This window comes from Tinamus guttatus, unplaced genomic scaffold (assembly GCF_059628265.1).
Source record: "Tinamus guttatus ecotype Peru unplaced genomic scaffold, ASM5962826v1 Tinamus_guttatus_pri_ptg000866l, whole genome shotgun sequence".
Classification (NCBI taxonomy): Eukaryota; Metazoa; Chordata; class Aves; order Tinamiformes; family Tinamidae; genus Tinamus; species Tinamus guttatus.
The window spans coordinates 396,400-421,670 of NW_028289400.1; the positions used below are offsets into that span (position 1 = coordinate 396,400).

General features: G+C 43.0%; 2 protein-coding genes across 2 annotated transcripts in view; both read right to left on the reverse strand.

Moving 5' to 3' along the window:
* ANTXR1 (ANTXR cell adhesion molecule 1) overlaps positions 1-10,433 on the reverse strand; it is a 67,955-nt gene extending 57,522 nt beyond the window's left edge. The window contains exons 1-4 of the mRNA XM_088537817.1: positions 10,025-10,433; positions 5,190-5,261; positions 4,423-4,494; positions 960-1,041 (exon numbers count right to left, since the gene is read on the reverse strand). Coding sequence (XP_088393943.1) covers positions 960-1,041; positions 4,423-4,494; positions 5,190-5,261; positions 10,025-10,176 — 378 coding nt within the window. The 5' untranslated portion in view covers positions 10,177-10,433. The remainder of the gene's footprint in view (positions 1-959; positions 1,042-4,422; positions 4,495-5,189; positions 5,262-10,024) is intronic.
* A 5,863-nt stretch (positions 10,434-16,296) lies between these two features.
* GKN1 (gastrokine 1) lies at positions 16,297-24,868 on the reverse strand. The gene is made up of 6 exons (XM_088537819.1): positions 24,734-24,868; positions 19,971-20,021; positions 18,742-18,879; positions 18,417-18,525; positions 17,050-17,193; positions 16,297-16,391 (listed from the first exon to the last, which is right to left on the reverse strand). The coding sequence occupies exons 1-6, from the start codon at positions 24,866-24,868 to the stop codon at positions 16,297-16,299; spliced, it is 672 nt and encodes a 223-aa protein (XP_088393945.1).
* Between the last annotated feature and the right edge of the window lie 403 nt (positions 24,869-25,271).

The window sequence follows — 25,271 nt, forward strand, 5'->3', positions numbered from 1 at the left end:
GTTGGAAGGGACCTCTAGGGATCATCTAGTCCAACCCCTGCACACGCAGGGTCACCTAGAGCACGTGGCACAGGGCTGCGTCCAAGCGGGTTTGAAGATCTCCAGAGAAGGAGACTCCACAACCTCTCTGGGCAGCCTGTTCCAGGGCTCTGGCACCCTCACTGGGAAGGAATTTTTCCTTAAGTTCCTGTGGAACTTTTGGTGTTTCCCAGCACTTCCAGATGAAGTGCTGTAATTCCAGTAAGGCCATTGCAGAGCTGGACTTCTGCTGCTGTCTTCTGCTTTCCACGCACACAAGGGCACTCTGCAGAAGGGCACGTGCTTCAGCACACACCAGTGCAAAACTAAGTGAGGGGCTGGGGCGGCCCCTGCACTTTGGAAACACCAAGAGCAGATTCTGTGGTCTGAATTTAAACTTGACATCCAGACTTTTCCCGAGAAGTCCAGGAAATAACCAAGTTCTGGAGTTTGGCTTTAGCATCCCTTCCAGGTCTACTTCCAGCTGAAATATTTTCTCCCCGTGCTCGACAGTGATTTGTTTTCACGAGGCAGAGAGTTCGTCAATGCTGCAACACAAGTGCAGGAGAAGGGCCAAGGGGCCTGGGGAGCAGCCTCCAGCCAGCAGAAGAGCTTTCCATGCTTCCAAGCCCTTTCCAAAGGGCTTTCCATGCTCCAAGGGCATGGTTTCCCAGGGCACTGCAATGCCACGTCCATCCAACCTGTCCTAAACTGAAGGGATAGCTCTTTGCAAAGCTGAAGGCAAAAAAGATGGGCAAGTGGCAGGATCCACTAGCTCCAACACTGGACGTGCATGTTCCCCCCATGACAGTGACTCTCGGTGTTGTGCTCAAGGCAGATACCCCCTGTACCCACCAAAGAACTATGAAACAACTTGAATAAACACTGCATGAGAAGCACCCAGAAATGGCTTCAAGGCACTGCAAGATTGAGCCAGTTACCCTTTCAAATCCTTCATGCATGTACGTGTCACCTCCTGGAAGGACTTTTTGCAGCTCCTCCAGCCCTTGGCGTATCTGTTCCCTGAAATATGAATAGAAACTGTTATATCCAAGACTAAATTTACCAGGAGCTGATGCAAAAAAAAAAAGTTAACCTAAAGTTCATATATGCTAAGGGAATGTTTGAATAAAAACATTTAGGAAGAGGAAGATAAGGCAGATTTGCTGCTCTTTATCATACCCACACATTCAGTTCTTGTCCAAACTGATTTGGAGATTAAAGCCTTTCCCATTAGCTCATTCCAATTCAGAGTATCAGGTTTGATCTTTTGGAAATGCAGGCACATTGACAGATCAGTTGTGGGCTAAGGGGCCCAGACCCCCATGTTGCTCCTTTGAGTTGCAGGCACCAAACTCTGGAAGCCAAATACAGGCCAGAAATAAAGATAAAACCCCTGCAACGGGGGTGGTTAAGTCTGAGCAAATGCTGTTGTGTTCATAGGAAGTGAACAGGGTCCCCGCATGGGGACCACCCGGATATTGCAGGTCTGAATGCCAGAAGTCAATTTTGTCCCAGCAATCCTACACTGGAATCAGTTGAAGCACTGGAATCCAGTTAAAGCACTGGAGAAAGCCACTGTCATTGCCCTTAAATGTGAATTCTCAATTATAGCTTCATCTCCATTCAGTTCTAAACAAACTGGAGCTTGTTGGACTAGCTGGAACTGTCATCCTTGAGAGGATGATACCAAAAAGATGAGTGGGAGGTGATCTTTTTACTTCTGGCCCCTGATGGGCTCAAATAGTAGTTTTACCTGTAACTAAACAGTAAGAAATTCAAGTCCATTTGGGGCCCTTTTGGGGCCCCAAATTCAAGTTGATTGGGGTATATTTACAGCTGCCAGACACTTACTTTAACAGCATGAGCCCAGTGGCACATGCAGAGGTGCTGATGGGCATTTAGAAACAACACTGAAACAGGAGGAAGCTGAAACCCAGAAGGCAAGACCTCATCGCACCTGAGCTGCTCCTCTCAAAATATCCATATCTCCAAGGCAAAACTTCCAGAGCCAGCCTGACTTGGAGCCCCTGAAGGTCTTCATTACTTAAAACACCCTTTCCAGGGATTCATAGAAGCGTTAAGGTTGGAAGGGACCTCTAGAGATCATCCAGTCCAACCCCTGCACACGCAGGGTCACCTAGAGCACGTGGCACAGGGCTGCGTCCAAGCGGGTTTGAAGATCTCCAGAGAAGGAGACTCCACAACCTCTCTGGGCAGCCTGTTCCAGGGCTCTGGCACCCTCACTGGGAAGGGATTTTTCCTTAAGTTCCTGTGGAACTTTTGGTGTTTCCGTTCGGGGCCATTTCCTCTAGTTGTGTCGGTGGCCACCAGTGAGAAGAGACCAGCATCATTCTCCTCACTCCCTCCCTTGAGGTACTTCTAGACACTGCTCAGGTCCCCTCTCAGCCTTCTCTTCTCCAGCTGAACAGGCCCAGCTCCCTCAGCCTCTCCTCATAGGGCAGATGTTCCAGGCCCCTGATCATCCTCGTAGCCCTGCGCTGGCCTCTCTCCAGCAGCTCCACATCCCTCTTGTCCTGTGGAGCCCAGAACTGGACACAATACTGGAGAACTGGACACAATACTGGAGAACTGGACACAATACTGGAGAACTGGACACAATACTGCAGATGGATTATTACACATGCAGTCCCACTCTTGCACTGCTGGCTGCAATGCTGAGTTAACACCACCCAGTTCATGGCGCAGAGCATTAATCTACAGAGAAACAAAATGGTTTATGCCAGGGGCTGCAGCATCAGACATTGAGGAATTCCTCCTGCACCTGTGATATCCCAAACCAGGCTGGCTTTTGAGCTCTATTCTGCAGCCCAGGGACAGCCATTGCCTCCATCAAACCATTCAAATTCCAGATAAATATGAAATGCATTTCCACATGGAAAAGTCTTGTAATTTAAAGCCTTGAAAAGGCCATGGATCCTTGCCGTGCTGCAAGTTTGCAGCGGGGGAGACAGAGGAGGAAAAGGAGGGAGATTTTCTTCTGGCACCAACTTAGATATTGTTAATTCTCCCTTTATACCTAAAGGTTGCAATAAATGGCCAAAGATGTTCAGGCTGGCTGGTTTTAATGATATTGAAGGCTGGTATGTGTGTGGACTGCTCTTTAGGAAAGCAGCCAGTTTCCTGTTCATTCCTCTATAGCAGTTGCTCTGCTATGCAATTTCGGAGACATCCAATATGTAAAACACATGCTGACTTCTACAGTCTGCACATGTGTTACATATATTTTTGCTCCACGTGGCAATGAAGTTAGCAGAGGAAGCAATAGCAATTAAAGGACCTTGCCCAGCTCTTCTTAAAGGAAAAAAGAAAAAAAAAATACTATCTCCTATTTTGCAATTAAGTTAGGATCTAGAGGAGGAGGATAGGAACATGCTTGGGAAACATCAGACTGTCACAACCAAGGACCATACTCCCTTGCAACCCATCCTCTGCTTGCCTATAACCACCCTCAGGCTTCTGAGAAATCTTTTTGTCCTCTGCTCAGAATTTTTGGTATCACCTACTGCTTTTTAGCTTGTTTTTATGAAAGGGGAGTTGTACTTGTTTGTTCAGAGCAAAGCTTCCTGGTGATATTTGGACAGCCAGAACTACTACTCTTTTACCTTTTCTTCCCCAGGGTAGGAAGGAACAAACTCCCCAAAGCAGCCTGAGAGGAGCAAATAAAGGAACCCTCAAAAACACAGGATTCAAGATCCAAGTCAGAAAGATTGCCCTAAGCTGTTGCAAAGGATCTGCTCAAAAGATAAGGGATACTGGGCAGCTAACTCCCCAAACCTGCCCTGGATAGTTCTTAGCCCTCTGGCTTTGGTATTTCTTCTATTATCTTTTATTATTGTTTATTATCTTTTATGATTATTTGTCTTCTATTATCTTCTATTATCTTTTTTCTTTTGTACAGGTTTCCACCTGTACAAAAAAGCCACCTATAAACAATTGCTCTGGGATTGCTTGCTTCTCTCTCCCTTTGGTGTGCAAGGACATTTTATCTTGATTAATAAAGGATATAATGATGTAGAATTGAAAAAATCCCTATGTACTTGTGAAGGAAGACACTTTCTGCAAAGAGGTTGTAACCTCTGATGGGTAAGAGAACTACAATGTCCAAAACACACCAGTTAGCACAACGAAAGCCTGAAAACCTGAAAACCTCCAAGTTGTGTGAGCCCCAGAAGCCCCAGACAGATCCAGACAGACATTTAGAAAATGAAATTGAGGAAGAAGCCTTTGCCTTGAGGGCTTTCATGTGAAAATGGCCAGGTGATTTAAGGAATTCAGCTGAGCATGGCAAAGACGTCACCATAGTTCACTGAACTGGGAATCATTGGACAAGAAAGCCCTTGGAGGAGACAAAATGCTGCCACGTGCCCTTGAACTTCTTACCTGTCTTCTGTTAACCTCATGAGAATTGTCCCTCTCGTGGAGAAGACGATGAAGGACATCCTCAGCTGTGGACTGGAGAAAACACAAGAGGAAATGACTTTGGTGCCCTGCTCACACAGCTCCCTACGTGCTTAATATCAAGCATTTAAACTGCATCTCTGCTTGCTCCCAAAATTATAACACAAAAGGTTGAAAGGAGACCAAAGAGCAAGTAGTGCTAGGCCCAAGACTTGCCCCAAGCCAAGTCCTCGTAGGGAACAGAAATCCCATTTGCATCATGATCCTGAGGCTGACGAGGCAAGGAAGGCTCAGGAGCATCCCCGTGTCACCAAGGAGCTGAAGGAAGGGTAACTCTGTTTGCCATAACACATTCCGCCCACTGGCCTAGCAAATTTTTCCCCCAATCTCAAGGTTTTCAGTGCTGGAGGCTGCTCTCACACGTCTCCCTGCAGTCCCAGGCTTCTCCCTCCTCCTGCTCCACAGCCTTTATAGAAAACAAGGAATCCTCCTTGTAGAAGTATAATCCAGTCCATGAAATACAAGCAGGAAAGAAGGAGGCCTATTTGCTCATTTACTCCTTTTTTCCCCATAACAGAACAACACATTTGGGAAAAACTCAAAAGCAACTCATGAAATACCCTGAGAAAAGGATGGAGAATGTTTATATCAGGCCCCCAGGGGCAAAGCAGGGTGTAATTCCTGACAGGAACAGGAATCGTGTCCCTCCTTGCAAGCACACACCTCTTTTGGTTACCCCAAGCTCTTACCTTATGAATTTACGGGCCAAGTGTTCCACAAAATGATATATTTCATTCCAGTGGTGCAGGACACTTCCTGATCTATGGAAACAATTATTGCAGGAGATTAGTTTAATTGCTGTTGTTCTGTGTTGTTAGACATCATTCAGATGGCCATTTTTCCCAAGTTTTTTTTTATCACTTACTGTCCTTTTAATAAACTTTTTCAATGAAATAGCAAAACAGTAAAGCACATTTCCTACCTAACTTGAAAGGCAAGAATTTATGCTCCCTGCAAGTATGTGATCTACACTTCATAGTATCCTATGGCACTAAGGTTAGACCTTGAGTGCTGCCTTAAACAAATAACCAGAGTTAGTGCAAATCTTTATATAGCATTTTAGATGAATTTCCAAAATTCACCTAAATTTGGGGACTAAAATACAGTTGGAGAAGCCTAACATACCTGTTGTGCTAGTGATTATGAACAGAAGAATACCTTTGGTCCATATCTTAGTGCTTCTGGATCATTCTAGCACCCCTCAGCTAAAGGCAAAACAGATTGGACTATAGTTCTGCTCCTCAGGAAGTTAGCCAGGAATTTTAAAGGAATGGGATTCTTCTTCATGTTATAAGAACAAGGGAAAAAACTAGGTTAATCCAAAATCTTTCAGCACTAAATGTGTCTTCTGGCACAAACATTTCTATAAACATTGGCATGCTAATACTGGAAAGATTTCCTTACTAGAGTTGGAAAATGTCATTACTTACTTCGAGTCACTGGCTACAATTAAAAATATTTGTTAGGGAAACAATCCCAGTTTTAACAGAAGCATTAATTATCAACAGAATGGCAATTCAAATTATATATATATATATATATATATATATATATATATATAAAATATACTGTATATATACACACACACACATGACCCTGGAAGCTGTAGCAGCCTGAACACTAAGTTGTGGTTATTCCTTCCCCTCACTACAATGCTCTGAACAAAAGCTGATCGTCACTTTAAAAATTATTATTACAGCAAGGCAGCTGAGAAGGAGCACCAGCCACAGAGCACATATGGTATGTAGGTCGTCATATAAAACGCTCATTTTCCATGGCTTGGAGAAGCCATGCATTTTTTTGCAAACAGCATTTGCCAGAACTAAGCTCAAAAGCTAATAGCTCCGCTCAGTGATGTGCCAGCCGAGAGCACATTAAGTGTTTGCTTTTGCAACTGTCCTGCTGCTCTTAAGCTGTTTTTTCAGCAACGCAGTGACTTAATTTTCCACTGAGTCTGGATTGAGACCCCGCTGCCCCCCACCCCTTCCCTCATCCTGGCTCTGGTCTCTGACCAAGACCCTCTTATCCCCTCTGGAACAAGACTCCCAACAGCTCAAGTTACAGTTCTTTTTCCATAAAACCTTCCCACGCATCTATTCATATAGAGGAGACGAACAACTTAAAAGTTCAAGAGCAGCAGAACGTTAAACCTCTATTTTAAGTAAACTTCTTACCTTTGCTGCCATATACACACACATATATATGTGTGTGTGTGTGCCACGTGTATGTATATAAAAGTGCACACACTCTAGCCCACCAAAGAAAAAGGCAGTTTCTGCTTTTGCTTACAAATGAACTGATGTGGAGTAATTGTATTAAGACTACAATCAATTTACTCCTCATTTGGGCCAGAGTAAACTAAACACGTGGTCCTAAATGGGGTACAGAGGCCATGACAGCAACTAAAACCTAAGAAAATAAAAGCCACTTTAAACTTGTGTCTCTCTGTATTGTCAGAATGAGACAAAGTTACTGGCAAGGCAGCACTGTGCTATAAACTGGCAATTCTCAGTGCAAGCCCTTCCTTAAATTGCAAACTCTCTTGGCTGGAGAAAAGCCCAGTGAATGGAAATAAAGGCCTAGGGGGTCACTTATTCTTAAAGAAGAGAATGACACTTTCTGTGGTCAACTGCGCTGGCCTCCTGCGTGTCGAAACGGAACCCGAGGGAGCAAATCCGCAGCTGGCTCCGAATTCCCGCAGCGTGAGCTCCAGCTGTGCCTGCAGCTTCCCGCTGCAACGGGATGCGCCGGAGCCCAAAGCTGCAGCAACTGCAGCCTCATGGGCTGGCTCTGGTAACAGAGCAAGAGGCTGCTCCTCCGGGCTCTAATTCCCATTTCTCCCCCTGGATTTGCTGAGAACACCCCGTGCGTTATTCCTCATTTGCAGCTACAAGGAAGTTAGGGGAGTGTCAAGCAGTGAGTGCCAGGAAACCCTGCAAGAAACCCTTGATTTCCTCCTGGGTCAGGAGACTGCCCTGACAACAGCCCCAAAACCTCCTTCCCGCCTGGAAAGGGGTTGGCCCGTCCCAAACTGCAGCTGTCTGGGTGTCTGTACCTCTTTTTCAAAACAGGGTTATTACCCCAAAAACGGGGTTATTTTGGAGTGACGGAGCCCCCTTCTCACAACCATGGAGGAGGAGAGATTCCTTGAGGCCCTCAGAACGTGCGTCCGAGGGAACCTGCTCTCCCTGGGGCAATTCCCTGCTTGTCTGCAGGGACACAGGGAAGCACCACATGGAAAAAGATGGGAATTCCTCCCTCAAGGGCTTTCCCACTGCCTTTGAGGGGGCTTTTTGTGTCCAGAACCACGCTGGAAGAGCCAGCGCTGGGACGAGGACACGTACACAGGGACCGTGCGGCACAAGGTGCCGACGGGCTGAAGCGGCCGCTAAATCCAAGCAGACACCAAGGCAGGAGGGTCAGAAAAAGACTCCAGCGCTGGTGGCTTCCAGAGCTGTGTTTATTATTTTGGCATTACTTCTGTGATCCCTCAAAGTAAGTTGCTTAATATTTTAATGGCTTTCTTCCACCATTGGAATTACCATCTCAGGTTTCAGGCTGAAAATCCCTCCTGCCTTTGTGTCCTCTATCACCAAGGCTTTAATTATTTTTAGAGCTATTTCAGTTAAAAGCAGCAAGATAAGCCCTGAATCCGTTATTATCGTTTCCTCGTTGGCCTGAAGGCCTCTCCGGGCATCTTATCCTCAGGAATGCAGGACCTCTTCCCCAGCGCGTGTGAAGGCAGGAACAACAGGCTGAAGAAGACCCAAGCTCTATCCAACTTTGGCTTCCTGAGAAGCCAAAGGAGTGAAAGGAAGAGAGTTTTGAGGAAAGCAGCTATGAAAAACGTGCTCCAGCAGCCCAATAACCCCCTCAGCAGCCTGCTCAAAGGCTGAGCAGGCCCATGACATGATGAACATTGGGACCTTCCTCCAACCTGCACAGGGTATAATTCCACCAATGGACTTCCCATCCATATTGCACCACAGAAATACGGGAAGTGGGAATCCTGCAAGTGCTGCAAGGCAGGGCTCGCTGCTGGGCCCCAATACGTACACATCACTCTGTTGGGAGGTTTCACCCAGAATTCCCATTTCCACTGGAATTCCCAATGCCCTGAACAACCCCTGACCCCTTTGCAGGAGGGCAGCATGGTGGGGCGTGAAGGCTGTTAAAATTACGTTAGCTCAGACACAAAACTGTATCCATCAGATCTGGGAACTCTTCACTTCTGCCTCAACTTCCCATTTGTTAAAGCTCTCCATAGTAAAAACCATGGCTCATCCCTGCCCCTTGCCTCGCCTAAGAGCACACATTCCAGCTAACAACGGAATACCCAAAGCAGCAGAAGGCAGACAAGGATGATCTTTCCACTAAACAAAATAAAATGAAAATAAAAATCCACCTCCCTTAGGTGTTAGGGCATCAAGCTTCCTCAAATATCCAGTGTATTTAACTTTTTTACCCAGTATTTTGTAATAAGGTGTTATGTAATTCAAAGTCTTTTATACTAATGGAATGTGGGAGCTACTGCAAAACACTCACGAGGATGAGCTAGAAAACTTTATTTGCAGGCACTTTTGGCAACTTTAAAATATTTTCCATTAAACCTGAGGCTAATGTCGACAACATGATGAGAGAATACGCTTTGGCATTCTCCAGTACTCTCTTTTTGATGATAAAAATATATATAACTATTTTTTAATTAAAGACATTGGGACAGGCATTTTAGCTGGTACTTCTCACACATCTAAATAAGTTAGTCATTAATTCAGCATGAAGATCTCAAACTCAGCACATCCCTGTTGCATATTGCTCAGAGTACAGTCTGAGGACCTTTAAATAAACAAAGCCACCAGCGCCAAGATGATGACACTATCAGAATGGTGAGGAATAAAATGAGTAGGCAGATACCCCCCCTGTAAACAGTTAAGCAGTCAAAATATGCATTTAATTAACTAGAAACAAAGAAGATGTGACTCAGAGTAGAGAAAAGAAAATTCACTTTAAGCCCTCTGGCTGCTTTCCATCACAAGGAGGAAAATCAGAGTTTTTAAAGTGACCAGGCACTCGAGGAGACCCATCTATACCTTGCACTAGAGCATTAGAGCTCACAGAAAAATGATATGAATACAAAAAACGATACAAAACCAGTGCCTGCAATAGCACCTCTGCAAACCTGGCTTTTCCCAGCTCCCTCCTGCACTGGGATAGAGGTGTTTGCTGCTCCTCTCCCCACCGCAGCTTTGAGCGGCCACAGGATCAAATTCCCATTAAAAAATCCCATTTATCGCAACTCGATTTACAGAATACAATGGGATTATTGACTAGACTCGAAGAAGCTACCGCAACAACAATAAAAAACCAACACAGAACAATCAGGAATTTCACAGGTCCCCTGGGGATGCAGCAACTTCTAAAAAACCCAAATCCAAAGAAAACCTCTTCAGTGTCAGTTCATGCCATTCCAGTTCATGCTTTGGAAAGATTTCTCTGAAAAAAGAACAAAGTAGAACTGACTTACTTGTCTAAAATGAAATATAAATCAAACCCTCCGTAACAGGCAGGACCACCATTCTCTCTCTTTCCACTTTGTCCGTCACAGGCTAGCAAAAACGTTGCTAAGAAGAAACATTTGAAGCCAAATCTCAAGATTCTTTCCTTTGCAATAGCCATTATATCCAGAAAGGAGGAAAAAAAAGAAAAAAAAAAGAAAAAAAAGAACCTTCTTCCAAGGCTCCTTTATTGCACAGACTTCTTCACCAAAGCCATTCAGTGATGTTTAGATATGCATGCATATGTTTTACTCCTTAAAACTCCACTTGCAACAGTTGTCCTTGGAAATTGCAGCACTTTCCCTGTGTTTCCCTTGTGCTCCTGTTTCTTGGTTTCAGATTTCAAGATGCACAATACTGTATTCCACTTTTTTTTTTTTTTTTAAAGGGGCTTGCCCCGTCTCACTTATAGCTCCGAAAGGCACCACCGTTGCTCTGTAGGAGAAGGAACAGCCTCCCAACAGCTCCTGCTTTGTCCCAGGCTTAAGAGAATATGGGGAGGGCTTGGATTTTTCCCTTGATTATTAGCGTTATTATTAAGGATGGGGTTTTTTGTTTTGTCCTGGGGAAAAACCAAGCTCGCAGATTGCCACCTTGCGGTGAAAATCCAGGCTGACCCCAGTGTCCTGAGGCCACTTTTGTGCTGTGGACACCCAATTTACCTATTTCAGCAGCTTTTGCTAAGCAGCCAGCGCTTCAGGAGCAGCAGCATCGCACATAGGGCTTTATTTTCCATATTGGCCATTACCTGATCTTCATGCAGAGACCGGAATAATCCTGGAGCATCTTGAGAGCATTTACTGAAGCAAGGCTACATCCCCCTAAAAACAAGCTACTCCAGGCTTTACTCACACACATTCTCCTCATCCCAAGGGAATATTCAACTGTTTTTACCAAACATTGCCAATACTGACAGACAGTCCTCCCCCCCATCAATCCTTAAAGCCTCAACCCTCCTTCTTCCCCAAGAACTCACCTGGAAACTTCATTTTAGCCTTTTTAGTTCTCTCCACAAACAGCAGCTAAGTCTGAGGTCTAAAGAACCAAATTTTCTTCTCTTCCTTCCCAGATGCTCTCAGGCCAAGTGCTAATTGCTCATTAGCTGAGCATTTGGATGCTGGCACTGTGAGCACCAAGGGACCTGGGCAGGTTTTGGACGGAGAGGCAGCATTGTGCTGGAGTCAGCCTTGCAAGTCATTCTTTGCTTCTTGAAAAGTTAATTTGTCTTTTAAAGGGACTCTTATAAAAGTTGACAACCTGTGGAGGTAATCAGAGAAGCTCCCATGGGAAAATGGCAAACAACAGGAGAGAAAACTTCAGGGAGAAGTGGAAACACCTGGAATACAAGGGAGCCAGGCACCTTGCTGCATCAGTGATTAAAACTCAGGGAATTCTCCCCCACACCTCGTTATGCTCATCAGGTGCATCAGCCCCATGGCCCTGGGGGTAAATCCTCTGCAAACACAGGAAAATCCCAGGTTCTGCTGACAAACACTGATTGCAGCATCTGAAGGGTCAGAACCAGGTGTTTTGTAGATCATAGAATCATGGAATGCTCAAGGTTGGAAGGGACCTCTAGGGATCATCCAGTCCAACCCCTGCACACGCAGGGTCACCTAGAGCACGTGGCACAGGTGCCACGGGTTTGAAGCGGGTTTGAAGATCTCCAGAGAAGGAGACTCCACAACCTCTCTGGGCAGCCTGTTCCAGGGCTCTGGCACCCTCACTGTTAAAAATTTTTTCCTTAAGTTCCTGTGGAACTTTTGGTGCTTCAGTTTGTGGCCATTACCTCTAGTTCTGTCGGTGGCCACCAGTGAGAAGAGACCAGCCCCATCCTCCTTACTGCCTCCCTTGAGGTACCTCTAGACACTGCTCAGGTCCCCTCTCAGCCTTCTCTTCTCCAGCTGAACAGGCCCAGCTCCCTCAGCCTCTCCTCATAGGGCAGATGTTCCAGGCCCCTGATCATCCTCGTAGCCCTGCGCTGGCCTCTCTCCAGCAGCTCCACATCCCTCTTGTCCTGTGGGGCCCAGAACTGGACACAATGCTCCAGAACTGGACACAATACTCCAGACCTGGACACAATACTCCAGATGTGGTCTCACCAGGGCTGAGTAGATGGATGTTTTCATCTTCCATACCTGAATTCATGAAGTTGGGAGTGTTTCACTTCTTTGCTATGTCTGAAAGAGGAATAATAGCAAGGCTTGGTGCTGTACAGGAGAGGATCTACTTTGGAGTGGGAGACTGGTTTTAAGCAACTTTAAAAACGTTCTTGGGCTGGATTCTGATCTGTGGTACAGCTAAGGCCACGTTATTGCGCTCAGGAAAGACAAGGCAGACCAAGAGTCTTTTCTGCTGGTTGCCTCTCAGATGAACACGTATGGAGAATTTTATAAAAAAAAAATACTGTACTTAAGGGAAAAAAGACTTTGGCCAGAAACTAGCAAAGGGGAAGAGGGAGGAAGAAATGGAAGAGCTCAGATTCTCTGTGTAGCTCTAGATTCAGGCTGACAGAAGGCCCAGGAAATCTTGGGAAAAAGCCAATGAATGAGACATCGGAGGAAGCTTAGAGCATTCTGAGATGGAGGGAGCTGCAGAGAAAATGAAATACTGTCCTTTGTGCTGCAGCTTTGACTTTTCCTGGGCCTATACATGTGTCTAAAGAATATTTCTATCTGTTTATGGACTGGTAATAGCGGCAGAATGAACACAATGCTCCAAGAAAAGCAGCTCCTTCATGGGCAGCCTGTATTAGACAGGAAGGGGTGTGGGAATTCCTGTCTCTGTCCCTCGCTTGCTAAAAATACTAGAAAGAAAAATATTATGAGGGCTGTAGCTCTGCATGGAAGGGTTTAAAAATCTTGGAGAGCGCGTGGATTTTGTTCAGTGTGAAAGAGATAAGGAAAGAAATGTAATTGCAGGCAGTAGTTAAAGAGTTAATTAACTTCAACTAATATCCTGGTGCATGGATAGAATTTGCATATTAGTGATGGGAAGGCCCTAAATTGCAGATTTTCTTGCTTTATCACTTACTATCCTGCACTTATCTGAAGGAGGGAAAAGCTCCCAGCAGGGACAGGCCATGGTCACGGGGAGCTGCTGAGCGGTGCCAGCAGCGTGTGGGTTTCGTGGGTCCCTGCTCATCCTGGGGGTCTCTTGGCTGCTGGGGAGGTTTGGGGGTTTCTTTGGCTCACAAACGTCTGACCTGTGGGGTAGGAATGGGTTTTGTTGAGATCTCACAAGCCCCGGCCTCAGTTCTCAGGGTACTTCGTAAAGATGCAGCTGCTTTGCATTCATATATCCTATCCGATGAAATGCCAGCATTAATTATTACTATCACAAATACATCAGCACTGTATAGAAATTAACTCCCTTACATTCAGTGTAATGTGTCCTTAAATTCGCTGGCCGTGTGTGCGGTTTATAGCTCTTTTAACATCAGCAGAGCTGTGGTTTTGTTTCCCCCTGAGGATAGGGGACTGTTCTGCATACGAGTGGTGCCCCTTCATGTTTAAGCTGTATTTCTGGTGAAACACAATTCAAGGCTGACACCCAGTGGCCAAGGGACTCTTCTTTTTCCTCTGGGTTGCTCTAATCTTTCAGAGGGATCCCTGACTCCCTTATCTCTTGTTTTTATCTGCCCTTCTTGGATTTGGCTGTAATGCCTAGGGATGCATTGCAGTCTTTTCCGTGTGATTAGATTTGTTTTCCATTGCCCCTTAAACAAGGGCTACTGGCTCATGGCATTAAGATGTAACTTCTTTCTGAAGAAGAACATTAGGCTGGGCACAGAAAGGAAAATATACACATTGTGATGTACTAAAATCAATGTAGGGAGCAGTTCTGCCATAAACCATGGAGACCATCTACTGTTTTTTTCCAAGTGTTGCTTTTATTTCTAGCCAAATCCAACTAGCAGCAGTGGGGGCAGTCAAATGAGTTGTAGGCCCCTTTCATTAGTGCTTTACAGTGGAGCACCCTGGAAAAATGAAGCCTAAATAAGGGGCTCACCATGAAGAGTAGAGTAGCACAGGGTAAAAGATTCTGGTCTACGGACTTCTTTTTGTATAATAATAAGGAGATTTAAAACCTCCTACTGCACTGGTGGATTAGGAGCTCATTCACTTCAAATAGCTCTAAAGCTGGAGAAGGCAACCCTCATGTTAGGGGCTGTTACCTCAGATGCATTTGCTGACACCTCCAAAAAATGGTTATTTGCTCCAAAAGCTGCTTGTTCTTTGCAGGAGGGACTGCCACTTCCCCTCTCGTGTAATATTCGGGTTCTCAATGTGGCTCTTTTGCTCTCTGATGAAACGTCTTGTCTGATGTCGTCTCAGTTCTTATCTGCTGAACGCCTGTCCTTTTTGGGAGGAGGAGGAGCAAGGAAATTCAGATGCCTTTATATCCTTTCACTCCTGAAACTGGATTTGTGGAAGGAACACGGCCCAAGATTTCAAAGGCATTTCTGAATTTTGAGCTGTTGTTAAGTCACAAAATTCAGTCCAGGATATCATCCATTTCTCCATTTTTCTACTCTACCTTCAATAGTGAGTTTTACTTCTTCCTAGAAGCTCCATCAAGACCTTGGAGGTTTAGGGGTCTAATGTTCTCTGAGTGTTCACCACTCCTATGGCTTCCAGTTATGGTGTATTAGAGAGCTTGCCAGGCAGTAAAATTAGTTATTGATACATAAATGTCATCTTGGAGCAATTTTCCTGCGAATGTGTTTCCATGGGAACAGGCCTGATGACTCAAAACCAACAGTGAAGACTTGGCACAATCGGGCGAGCAGCGGAGGAGGGAAAAAAGGGCAGGGAAAGATATTTTAGTAACATACCATAGCCTGGCTAGCACATTTTGCCTAAAATTGCTTTTAATCTGACATATGGAAGTCAGACTTCAAAAGAATTGAAGCTTAGAAGAACGGAATTGTCTGGAGGAAGAAATGCAGCTGTAATTTGGCGACATTATGCCCCTTTTTAGGATTGGAAGAGGGAAATGTCCACATGAGGTTTGGATCTCTGTTTTACAAGTGATGATGAAGATGGTATCAGACTGAACCCAGCAATCACAAGCCCTTCCTCATCCATGTTGGAGTAAAAAATATAGGGGAGCAATTTCTGCACTCAGGATCTGTTTCAGTTGACTGTCTTGAGACACTAACTTCTCAGGCTGGAATTTAATCTTGAGTGTTTTAGAACACTCATACATTCATAGTTTTTATTTTTAACCTTTCCTTTGTGCACCATGTTGCCAAGTTCATCTAAAAATGGAAAATTTTCTCTAATTCAGGAGTTGCCAGACCCTGGTTTCTACAGGCATGTGAGGGTCCACTATTTTTTTTTAATGCAATGCATCTTTGCTTTATTTAAAGCATGATCTTAGCTCTGTGTATCATTTTTGTAATGGGCATATGTTAACAGTCACTCATCTCCACGCAGATCTGCACATCTGTACCATGGCTGGGGCCTCTTCAGCTTTCATTAGTGATTTCGCTTCTCTGTTTTCAAGATTTTATCTGCAGTTGTTTGCAATTATAACTCAGCGTGCTCAGCTCTGTGCACAGTTCTGCACTACTACTGAAGACTAATGGATATTCTAATAATTCCGTGAGAGAGAGTGCGTCTGTCCCTAAAATTCAGTATAGATGAGCACTGGGCTCCATCATGCTGGCTGTGGAGCTTTGGATTTAGTCTTCCATACAGACTTCCTTGATTAATCCATAAAAACATTTCTTCAAATGTTGTGTTTTGTGTTCTGTATGTATCTGTGGGTATCTGGGATTCTCTTCTGTGTGTATCTGTGGGAGGGAGAGGGCGTTCTAAGCTTGATCTCCTCCTTGCCTTCTTATCCACAGAGTAGGGCAACATTTTCAAACCATTTGGCTCAGTGGTGAGGCAAGGATAAGGCAGTTACAGCATCCTTAAACTAATCTGCTCTGGGTTTTTTTTGAAAGGTTTTCCATACACCACACACAATCTTAATTGGCTTCTGATGCCCCACCCTGATCCAGAACAAGCCTCAGACGCAGATGATAATGGATGTAGTAATGAAAAACTAGGCAGAGTTGATGCATGTTTAATTGAAAGATACTGACACCAACAGAGCTGCTTCATAATCTGAATCAGGAAGGTCAAAACGCTCACAAGATGCCACGGGGAAACGTGTTGACGAAAGAGTAACGGGGATGGCTCCATGCGGTTAGTAGGGATCCTTGAGAGGGTCAAGAAAGCCGGGATTTTCAGTAGCTGTTAATGTTGCCACAGTAGTGAATGCCAAGAAGCAGTGCGATATTAAGCCCAAAACAAGATCCTTGACCGTACCAAAACTGGCGTCCTTAAGGATGAAAGAAAAAAAAAATAGCATCAGGTAATACCAAAAACCCCACAAACCACGGTAAGAGTTCAGTGCATTCACTGGCATTAATACATGGGACACTGCACTCATTTTTATTTATATTTTTTTAACCAAAGGAGTTGGGCCATTTCTGTTATCAAAGCAATTACTGAAGGAAAGTGAGCACCAAGTAGGTGGAAGTGCTGCTGTGTCAGAATGGTAACGTGCTATGTGTGATCTGCAGCTCCTATCTCTACTGGGACATTTTGCAGTCACTCAGTTCACAACCCAACTAAGAATATTTTCCTGGTGCTTCAGGAATAATTCCTCGGAGTAAAACTTAGCTCCTGATTATGGCAAGTGCTGATTTATATCATAATATACCCTCTGATGTATACAAACTATTAACTGTGTATAAACTGAAGGATAGTGGTTCTCCGGGCAGTGCTACGGCAGGAAAATTCAGTCTGCAAAATTCTGGGCCAAAAATTAAGCTCTCAAAGTTTAGTAAAAGAATAAGGAGGTTAAATCGTGCTGATTTAACAACGTTGTGACTCAATACAGTTCTGATCCAGATGTGTGCAGTGCTGAGCCCTTCAGGGCTAAGGAAAAACCTCCCTGGTTCAGTTACATGAGTAATTAGCTTGATTGCACTCACCCTGGACTTCACGGGTTGCGTAAGTAGGCAGCCCTCTGCACAGAGCATAGATGCTCTCTCCATAGGCCTTGAGGTCCCGGATCTTTGTTTTTGAGATGATTTGAGTGATCTCTTTTGGTGGAGTTTTCTGATCTTTCATCCCCTAAACAACGTCAAGTAACATCATTTGGTAAGAAGAGCGTCTTGATCTATTTCATGATACACCTACCTCTATTTCTGGAATGAGGACTAAGCGCTTTCTGCTTTTTTACTAAAACAGTATTTTGTGCCGTCTTCGAATCTGTTGTGCACCTATTCTTTCTCTATTGAAAAAAAAATCCCAAATCCCACCTGTCAAATTCCCAACCCAGATTATTGTTCAGCATCAGTGTTGCAAGGAAGAAACAAAGAAAAAAAACCTTTCTGTTTGTGAAAATCTAGTCCTCTCGAGAAAGAGCAAGCATGCCAGTAAGGAAGAGCTCCATGAGCTGCAGGGTGAAGACACTTAGCAGGACGACTGAGATTGACATATACGTTCAATATTGCAGTGGAATTTTATCGAAGGGCTCCTGAAAGCACCCTCAAATCCACTTCCTTGTCGCTGGTAAGCAGGGAGCTGAGATAAACTTCAGAGGGCCACAGAGATGGACCTCGGTGAGAGCAGCCCCAGGGACAGATAAACATGAAAGGTTCCTGCAAGAGCTGGTACTTGCACAACTCCCCTTTGCTTTCCCCTGTCAAACCCTCTTGCACTTTAAAGAGAGGATTTTTTAGCAGGGCTCAGCTCTCAGATACATTGGGAGGAAGCCTGCAAAATCTTAGTATGCTGAATGCGGAGGTGTTTTTGAAAATGTTTCCGCTAAATGCGAAGGAATATTTGAAAATGTTTGCATTAATCACATCGGCTGAACTCAATGGTGCTTAGTTCTCTTAAAGCAATGCATCCCATTGAAATTTTAGATAAATGCTTCTTTTCTTGTTACTGTTTCTTTTTCTCCCAGGAGTTACTTATGAAATTACTTTTTAGCCTGCAAAGAGTGTGAGATTATAAGGTGCCAAATCTAACATTTTAAAACATAAAAAGTGGTCTTAAAAGAAACAGTTAATCTATATAACATTGTAATAATGCATTTGATAGGTGATACATAATGTAGACAAATATTTTAAAAAATCCATTGCAAGTACCTGAAACAGGATATTTTCATTTTTCAAAACTTATAAATTATGTTAGTGTAAAAGGTTGTGGAAATTGATACAAATTCATAACATATGGTTTAATCTGAAAGGCTTTTATATTAGATGTTGGTATAAGTCTTTTGAAAATAATGTTCTCTCTGACATCCTCTGCTTACAGTTTATGTCGATTATTGTTCAGGTTTAGAATTCCCCTTTTTTTCTTACCTTCTTGGCAAAAGAAACAATATCAGGCATCTCATTTTTGTTAATCTTAGAAATGAAACAAACTTTCTTTGCAAATGTTCTGCTTGCAATGTATCCCTGTAAAATAAAAATAAGATCCAGGGTTTTAGTTCTTGGTTAATTGAGATCAGGATGAAGCCTGTATTAAAAGCCAAAGTAATAAAGACTGGTGGAATGGTTTTACCCCAGATCTTGGGCCCAAAATCTATCAAATTAGAACAGGATTTCCGTCAGTTGTACAGGAACTACTCATTTTGGAAAATTTCTGGAAAACACATGTTCTTCAGCACTCACCGTTCTGTAGTTCCAGACGATGTTCCATGAGTTCTTGCCGTCATTGATGTCAATATAGGCCGTCCCCTCTCCTTTGTTGATGTACACGGTTTGCTGGGCGTCCTGACTGGTGCTCAACTCCTTACTTTTCTTCACATCCTGAATTTAAGAAACAAAATTAACCAGAAGTTTAGACTCTCAGCCTATTGTTAGCCATCTCCCCAGAGCTTTAGAAAATTGCTGTTATAGGAAACCATCTGCACCACCCGGTGAGAGGTCAGAAGGGCTGTTTCACCATACCCTGTGATTTACGTAGCACAGATCATAGAATCACAGAATCCTTAAGGTTGGAAGGGACCTCTAGAGGTCACCTAGTCCAACCCTGCACACGCAGGGTCACCCAGAGCACGTGGCACAGGGCTGCGTCCAAGCGGGTTTGAAGATCTCCAGAGAAGGAGACTCCACAACCTCTCTGGGCAGCCTGTTCCAGGGCTCTGGCACCCTCACTGGGAAGGGATTTTTCCTTAAGTTCCTGTGGAACTTTTGGTGCTTCAGTTTGTAGATGTTTCTTCTAGTCCTCTTGGTGGCCACCACTGAAAAGAGGCCAGCCTCCTCCTCCTCACATATTTAAATACACTGCTCAGCTCCCCTCTCAGCCTCCTCTTCTTCAGGCTGAGCAGGCCCAGCTCCCTCAGCCTGTCCTCGTTGAGGTCGTTAGCTGTTTTTTAAATGAGGATGGCATAGATGTAGATCAGTATGAAATGTTTTGTCTGCTTTCCGTCCCTGAGGATGCACTCCTCACTCCATCTTAGGTTTTCTTTGACCAGAGAGGAGTGAACAAAGGTACTAGAAGCAGAAAGACCAGCACAGCGCTCCATGGGCCTGATTAGACATAGATCGTGTGCTTATACACACAAATACCCTCGTTGCCACCTTTCCCTTCAAAACAACCACAAATCCATGTTCTAAGTCAACCAAGTATTAGCCTTACTTGACAAAAATTGAGTAGAAAATGGTTTCATGTTTCTTTGTGTTACTAAAATATAGCAAATATTGGCCCACCAGGAGCCAGTGATGACAGCCTTTTTGAAAAGACAGAACAGTAACAATCCTGTAGTTTATAATTACTGTTTCACATTTTATACCCAGGAGAAATTTTGAATTCCTTTCTTCCACAGGGATGGGCAAAATTAAAGAAGCAGGAAAGATGGGAACAGCACAGGGACACATGCCCTGGTCACCATACTTACCTTACCAGCAAGAGAAGGAGTCAGCAAGAGCCCAAGTGCAAGAATCACAGTCTGAAATGAACATTGAAAGCACAGAAGTATAAACATAGGTCTGACAAATCTGCTCCTGAGAATCCTTTCTAACAACTTTTTCCCTAATCTCATCCCAATTGTACTCCTTGGATCCCTCCCCACCTTTTTTTTTCATATTGGAATTACAACAGTCCCCTGAGTCATCCTTACTTTACTCTAGAACAATCCAACCTAGACCTGTTTGAGTGATTTGCTTTTGCAAGAGTTCAGTGTGAAGACTCTTCAGAAGGCACTTGAATACTAATATAGCGAGATTCTGTAGGAGTGAGGAAGAAAATTACTGCATTTAAATATTATAAGCAATCTACACCTCACAGTGTTGCCCCAGTGTTGCAGAATGACAGCAGTGGCCTCTGGATTAGGCTCCCTGTAGACTGAATAATATACAGCTAAATCTGTGCAAGAATCCTCTTGATCTGTTTAGGTTAATATGGCCTGAGCTGCTCTCTCTGAAGGAGCTAAATCTGAGGAGAATAGGCCTTTTTGCTAAAAACAGATATAGGCAAAAACCTATGGTATAAAGGCAAATGTTTAGGATCAAAATTTCCTTTTTTAAGGAGAAAACAGCATGTATACTCACAGCAGACTTCATTTTGGCTGTAGAGCAGATGCGAGTGCAGCAGAATGGCACTTTATATATGTTACCTTATAACGTAACATACCACCTTATATACGTTAGTTTTCAATTAGGTGTGGAATGTTTAGATACTGAAATCAAGTTATCTAGAAATTTCTGCTCGTGTGTGCATGTCCATGAACATTATTTCCTCCTATGACTATTATGTCAATATGTGGGTTTTACTTTGCAAAATCTTACCTGCCAAAGCCTGACAAATTTACTAGATAAGAATCAGTTTGCAATGAGAAATTCAATATGTTTATTGCAAACTTTCTGACATGTATTATCTTCCTAATTATTTCTGAAAAATCCCATGGCAATGTCAGAGTGACTACCAAAAGCAAAAGAAAGTGAGAAAAGAAACTCGCCCAATGAACAAATACGATGGTAAGTCACGGTATGTGCATTATAGAAATTATAATACTGAGGTTTTTTTTTTATTTGTTTTGTTTTATCTTCTCCAGTGAGTCCTGGCATAACTCCAGAAGAAATTCTAGAAAAATTCAAAACCATGAAGGTCTCTATACATTCTTGACACCCTGATTTGACACCTTTGACACCCTGATTTGACACCTTTGCAGACTAATTCCAGTGCGCAGATGCTGGGCCCCCAGAAAACACTGCAAAATGTTAAATTCTGCAAATAAACTTGGTCATCAGGTTTTGCTCCTGTGTCTGAGTAAGCAGCCATGTCCATTGCTGTGCATGGACAGGTCCCTGTGCTTGTAACCCTGCTACAGATGCATTAGTTTTACGTTGGCTCAATACAAATGCCCAAGTCTTCATACCCCCAACAAAATCACTATAATTTACCATGTATTCTCAGGGTCTGCCAAAATACAGGGCCCGAATGCAGCAATGAGAGCATCTGTTGCCACCAAAATAGTATGTTTTTCAATGAAGAGAAATGTTCAGTTGAAATAGAACACACAAATGCAAATATCTGGACATTTTTGTTGTTTTTCTAGGCTGGGGCATGAATATTTTTCATCTTACCTTAGCTTATCTTTTGTGCTGAAGCAAATATTTATTGAAAGAGATTACAAGTCACTTAGGTTTCTGAGTATATAGACACATTTTTGTCTCAAGTTGCTCAGCTTGATTTTTTTGTGATATTAAGAGTGATTCTGTATCTGTTGAAGGAAATGATCGTAAGAATCCCAAGTTACTTTCTGACTGGAATTGAGTACATCTTCAAAAAACCTGTTGTTTTAACAGTTTATAACCAGAGCTGCTAGTATATTAAAGAAAACTCTGCTTTAAGTTGTGCTGAGGCCAGGGCTGCTGGTCTCCAAGGGCGGTTTTTGGTTAAATACCACTAAAATGGGGGTGATATATTCTTTGCAAGCAGCACCCATATGTGGACCTGAGAAGCACCCGGCATCGTGCTCTGAGGGCTATGATTTGATATGCTGAAGTGTTGCCCTCAGAATTAAAATGATTGCAGATCATGGAAATTATTTTGCTGAGAAAGCTCAGACCTATTCTTTGTTGAGAAGGAGCTTTTATTGCACAATTTGCAGTTCCATTTTGTGCACTATTAAGAATATCCATAGCGTCGCTGTTTTGATCTCCCGTCTGATTCTCGGAGGCTTTGCTGTCTTGCCCCAAGTTTGCAATCTGTTTTATACAGCAATTCTTGCTCTTTCTGATTCAAGCTGTTTCATTTCCAATGTATGGTCTAAACCGAAGCACTATGAAGTGTAATAACACCCTAATTAGGTCAAGAAAACAGCCCAAAATGCACTAATGGAAAATAAAACCCTGAGGTATGGAAAATCGGTGCTGAAAGCTGCCCTGCTGCTTCCCTGAGGAACGAAACTGACTCTTTAGCTGTATTATAGAGTTGGTGTTTTTGGTTCTGTCGTTGCAGGGTGTCCCCACGTCCCTGTGGACGCCCCGCGCTCGGCACGCGGCGCAGGTCGGATCCCGGCGAGCCCGGAGCGCTCACATTCCCCATCCGATAGAGCCTTGCGGCTGGAAGGCCCCTGGAGAGACATTTCCCAGTGACAAGCTAGCGGATAAGTGAAGCGTTTTGGCTTGCTTTATCTCAAAGAAAATGCACCGTAAATCTGGAAAGGGAGAGGGAAATTATCTTCAGAAACCCCGGACTAAGCAGAGCTTTGCTTAACCCTGTGTTACTTTTCTTGGGAGGTGTTAAAATATTGAGGGTGCAGGCAGCCAACCTTGGATTTTAATAACACCTACAGAACACACAAGAAACATTTGACTGCACAAGACAGGATGTCACATCCTCCACAATAGCCCTAGACTATTTCTGTCCCATCAACCCCAGTTACTGAAATAATTTTTTCAGATTTTCAGGACAAATTGGTCCCATTTTTCCATAATTTTGGCCTAATTACATTTTTGCTCTGCATTTCCAACTGCCCTTTCAGTTGGTTAAGGTATACTTTTCTGTTTTCCATGTTAAAGGTTTATCAAATATTATTAATTAACAGCTATATTCAACTACAAAACATTTCCATTTTAGTGATACACTTATTAATTTCCCTATATTGACAGCTGACTTTCTATGCTTATTAGACCAGTAATTTGTAATTGGCTGCAATGTACTATAGTACTTATTTTCATAATAAGAAAAATATTTACTTTAATAAATAGAAAAAAGTCACACACTTGTTTTCCTACATGTTGATTTTGGTTGTTATTTTAAATACAGTTATGCAGGAGGTAACACCATTAGCTTTTGGCCATGAACAATAATTGCTTAAGGCAGGAAGTGAAATCCCACTGGGATATTCTACAAGAACAGATTTAAGTGCTTGAATTAGCATTCTGCAGAACACTAATGTAACAACTTGCCTTTAGAATTGCTTATATATATTTTTTGAAGGTTTAATGGAATCACAACACAAGTTATTGCAGATTAATGATAAATTTTATTGAGAGACAATAGCCTACAGAGAGAGCAGGAGAGAGGCAGATAAAGAAGTGATTGAAAATGTGATCAAGATGACACTATTGGGGAAAAATTCCTCATTGTGGATACACTGCTGGGAAAAATCTCCTCAAATTTTCATTGGCAACAGATTTACTAAGGCTAATGGCAGTAATTCACGTTCACTTTGTTATGCTGTGTGTTCAGACATCTTTCACGTTTTTGTAGGAAGGTTGACGCTGAAAGGAAAGAACACCAAAACTCATATCAGATTTAGATTCACCAAAAAAGTCAAACTTACACTCTCAATTTAAAAATTGAGCTGTTCACTATTAAATCTTTATTTAATCTTTACGTAAAGGTTTATTAACCTTTATTTTGGTATTTGTTAGTTCCGAACATACTCACGTGAAGCTGGGAAAGCCAAGTAAGAGGGAACTCCTCTGCACAGAGCTTGGATGGGTTTTCCATACTGGGCCAGGTTTCCAGCCCTCCTTTTTGACACCATGTAGTTTTGTTGAGGTGCCAGAGGTTGCTGAGCCTCAAAAAAACAAAACCACGAAACACCATTTAGGGAAAAAAAATAATTCAAATTAAATAATTCAAAAAAAAAAATCAAAAGCCACAGCTACATCTTTAATTAATGTGCAGTGTAACTTTTTTTAGACTAGAGACTAAACTCACAGAGTGGTTCAGCCCTTCTGAGAAACTTTTGCTCTCTTCTTGGTGCCTTTTTTCCCTCTTTGTGGTTTTCTTTGCATGTGTGCCTTTCTCAGGCAATTAATTGGATTTCTCACCACTCTCCTTCACCATCTTACCTGTTCTCCTGAAAGGGGTGGAGGAGCCAGGATATTAGAGGGAAGAATATCTCTGTTTATTTTGCTAATGATGCAGGTCTTTTTCGAAAATAACCTGGTTGCAACATAGCCCTTAAAAAAAAAAAAAAAGCAAGAGATTCAACTTCTAAAATCACTTTTAACATTTATCATGAACAAAACTTAGAGGCAAGTGTAATGACAGAAGTGTGGGTAAGAAGTGGTTTTGTGTGGTACAAATAATTATAGAGAAGGAAAATAATGTTCGGTTATGTTGTCGGAGTCAATATGTCATGGAGGTTGAATGGGGACTTTAATCAACAACGTTATAACCTTATATCAAGGAGGAACTTACAGTGCTGTAGTCCCAGACAGAGGCCCAGGAGTTGAACCCGTAGTTCGTGTCAATGTGGGCCACGAGGTTCCTCTTATCAGTTATCAGGTTCTGGTGGGGATATCCCTCATCCTTGTCCTTATGTTTTTCCTTCATATTTTGAGTTTTGAAATGGATTAGAGAAAATAAGGATTTAGTTTTGTAGGGTTTTTATGGCCTGTCAACACATTGCTCTGATAATCACATATTGGAAAGTCATTGCTCTTACCGACCAGATTAAATAGAGATTAAAGATAAATTCCAGCCTTGGAGAGGAAAAGTAGAGTCAAACCCTCTGCTCAGGTTTAACTAATCCCGGCTTTCCTACCTGTCTGATGCATCATGAAGATAGACAAGCTTAACAAACACCTTCCACCCACTCCCCACCGTAAAAACGCCCTTAATGCCGTTTGCAAGTTGAAAAGTTATTTTGTTCACCCACTGGATCATAGCCTAGGTTTAAGATTTAAAAACAAAAATAAATGTTCTTTACTGAGCTTGCAAGAAAAAAAATCCAGGA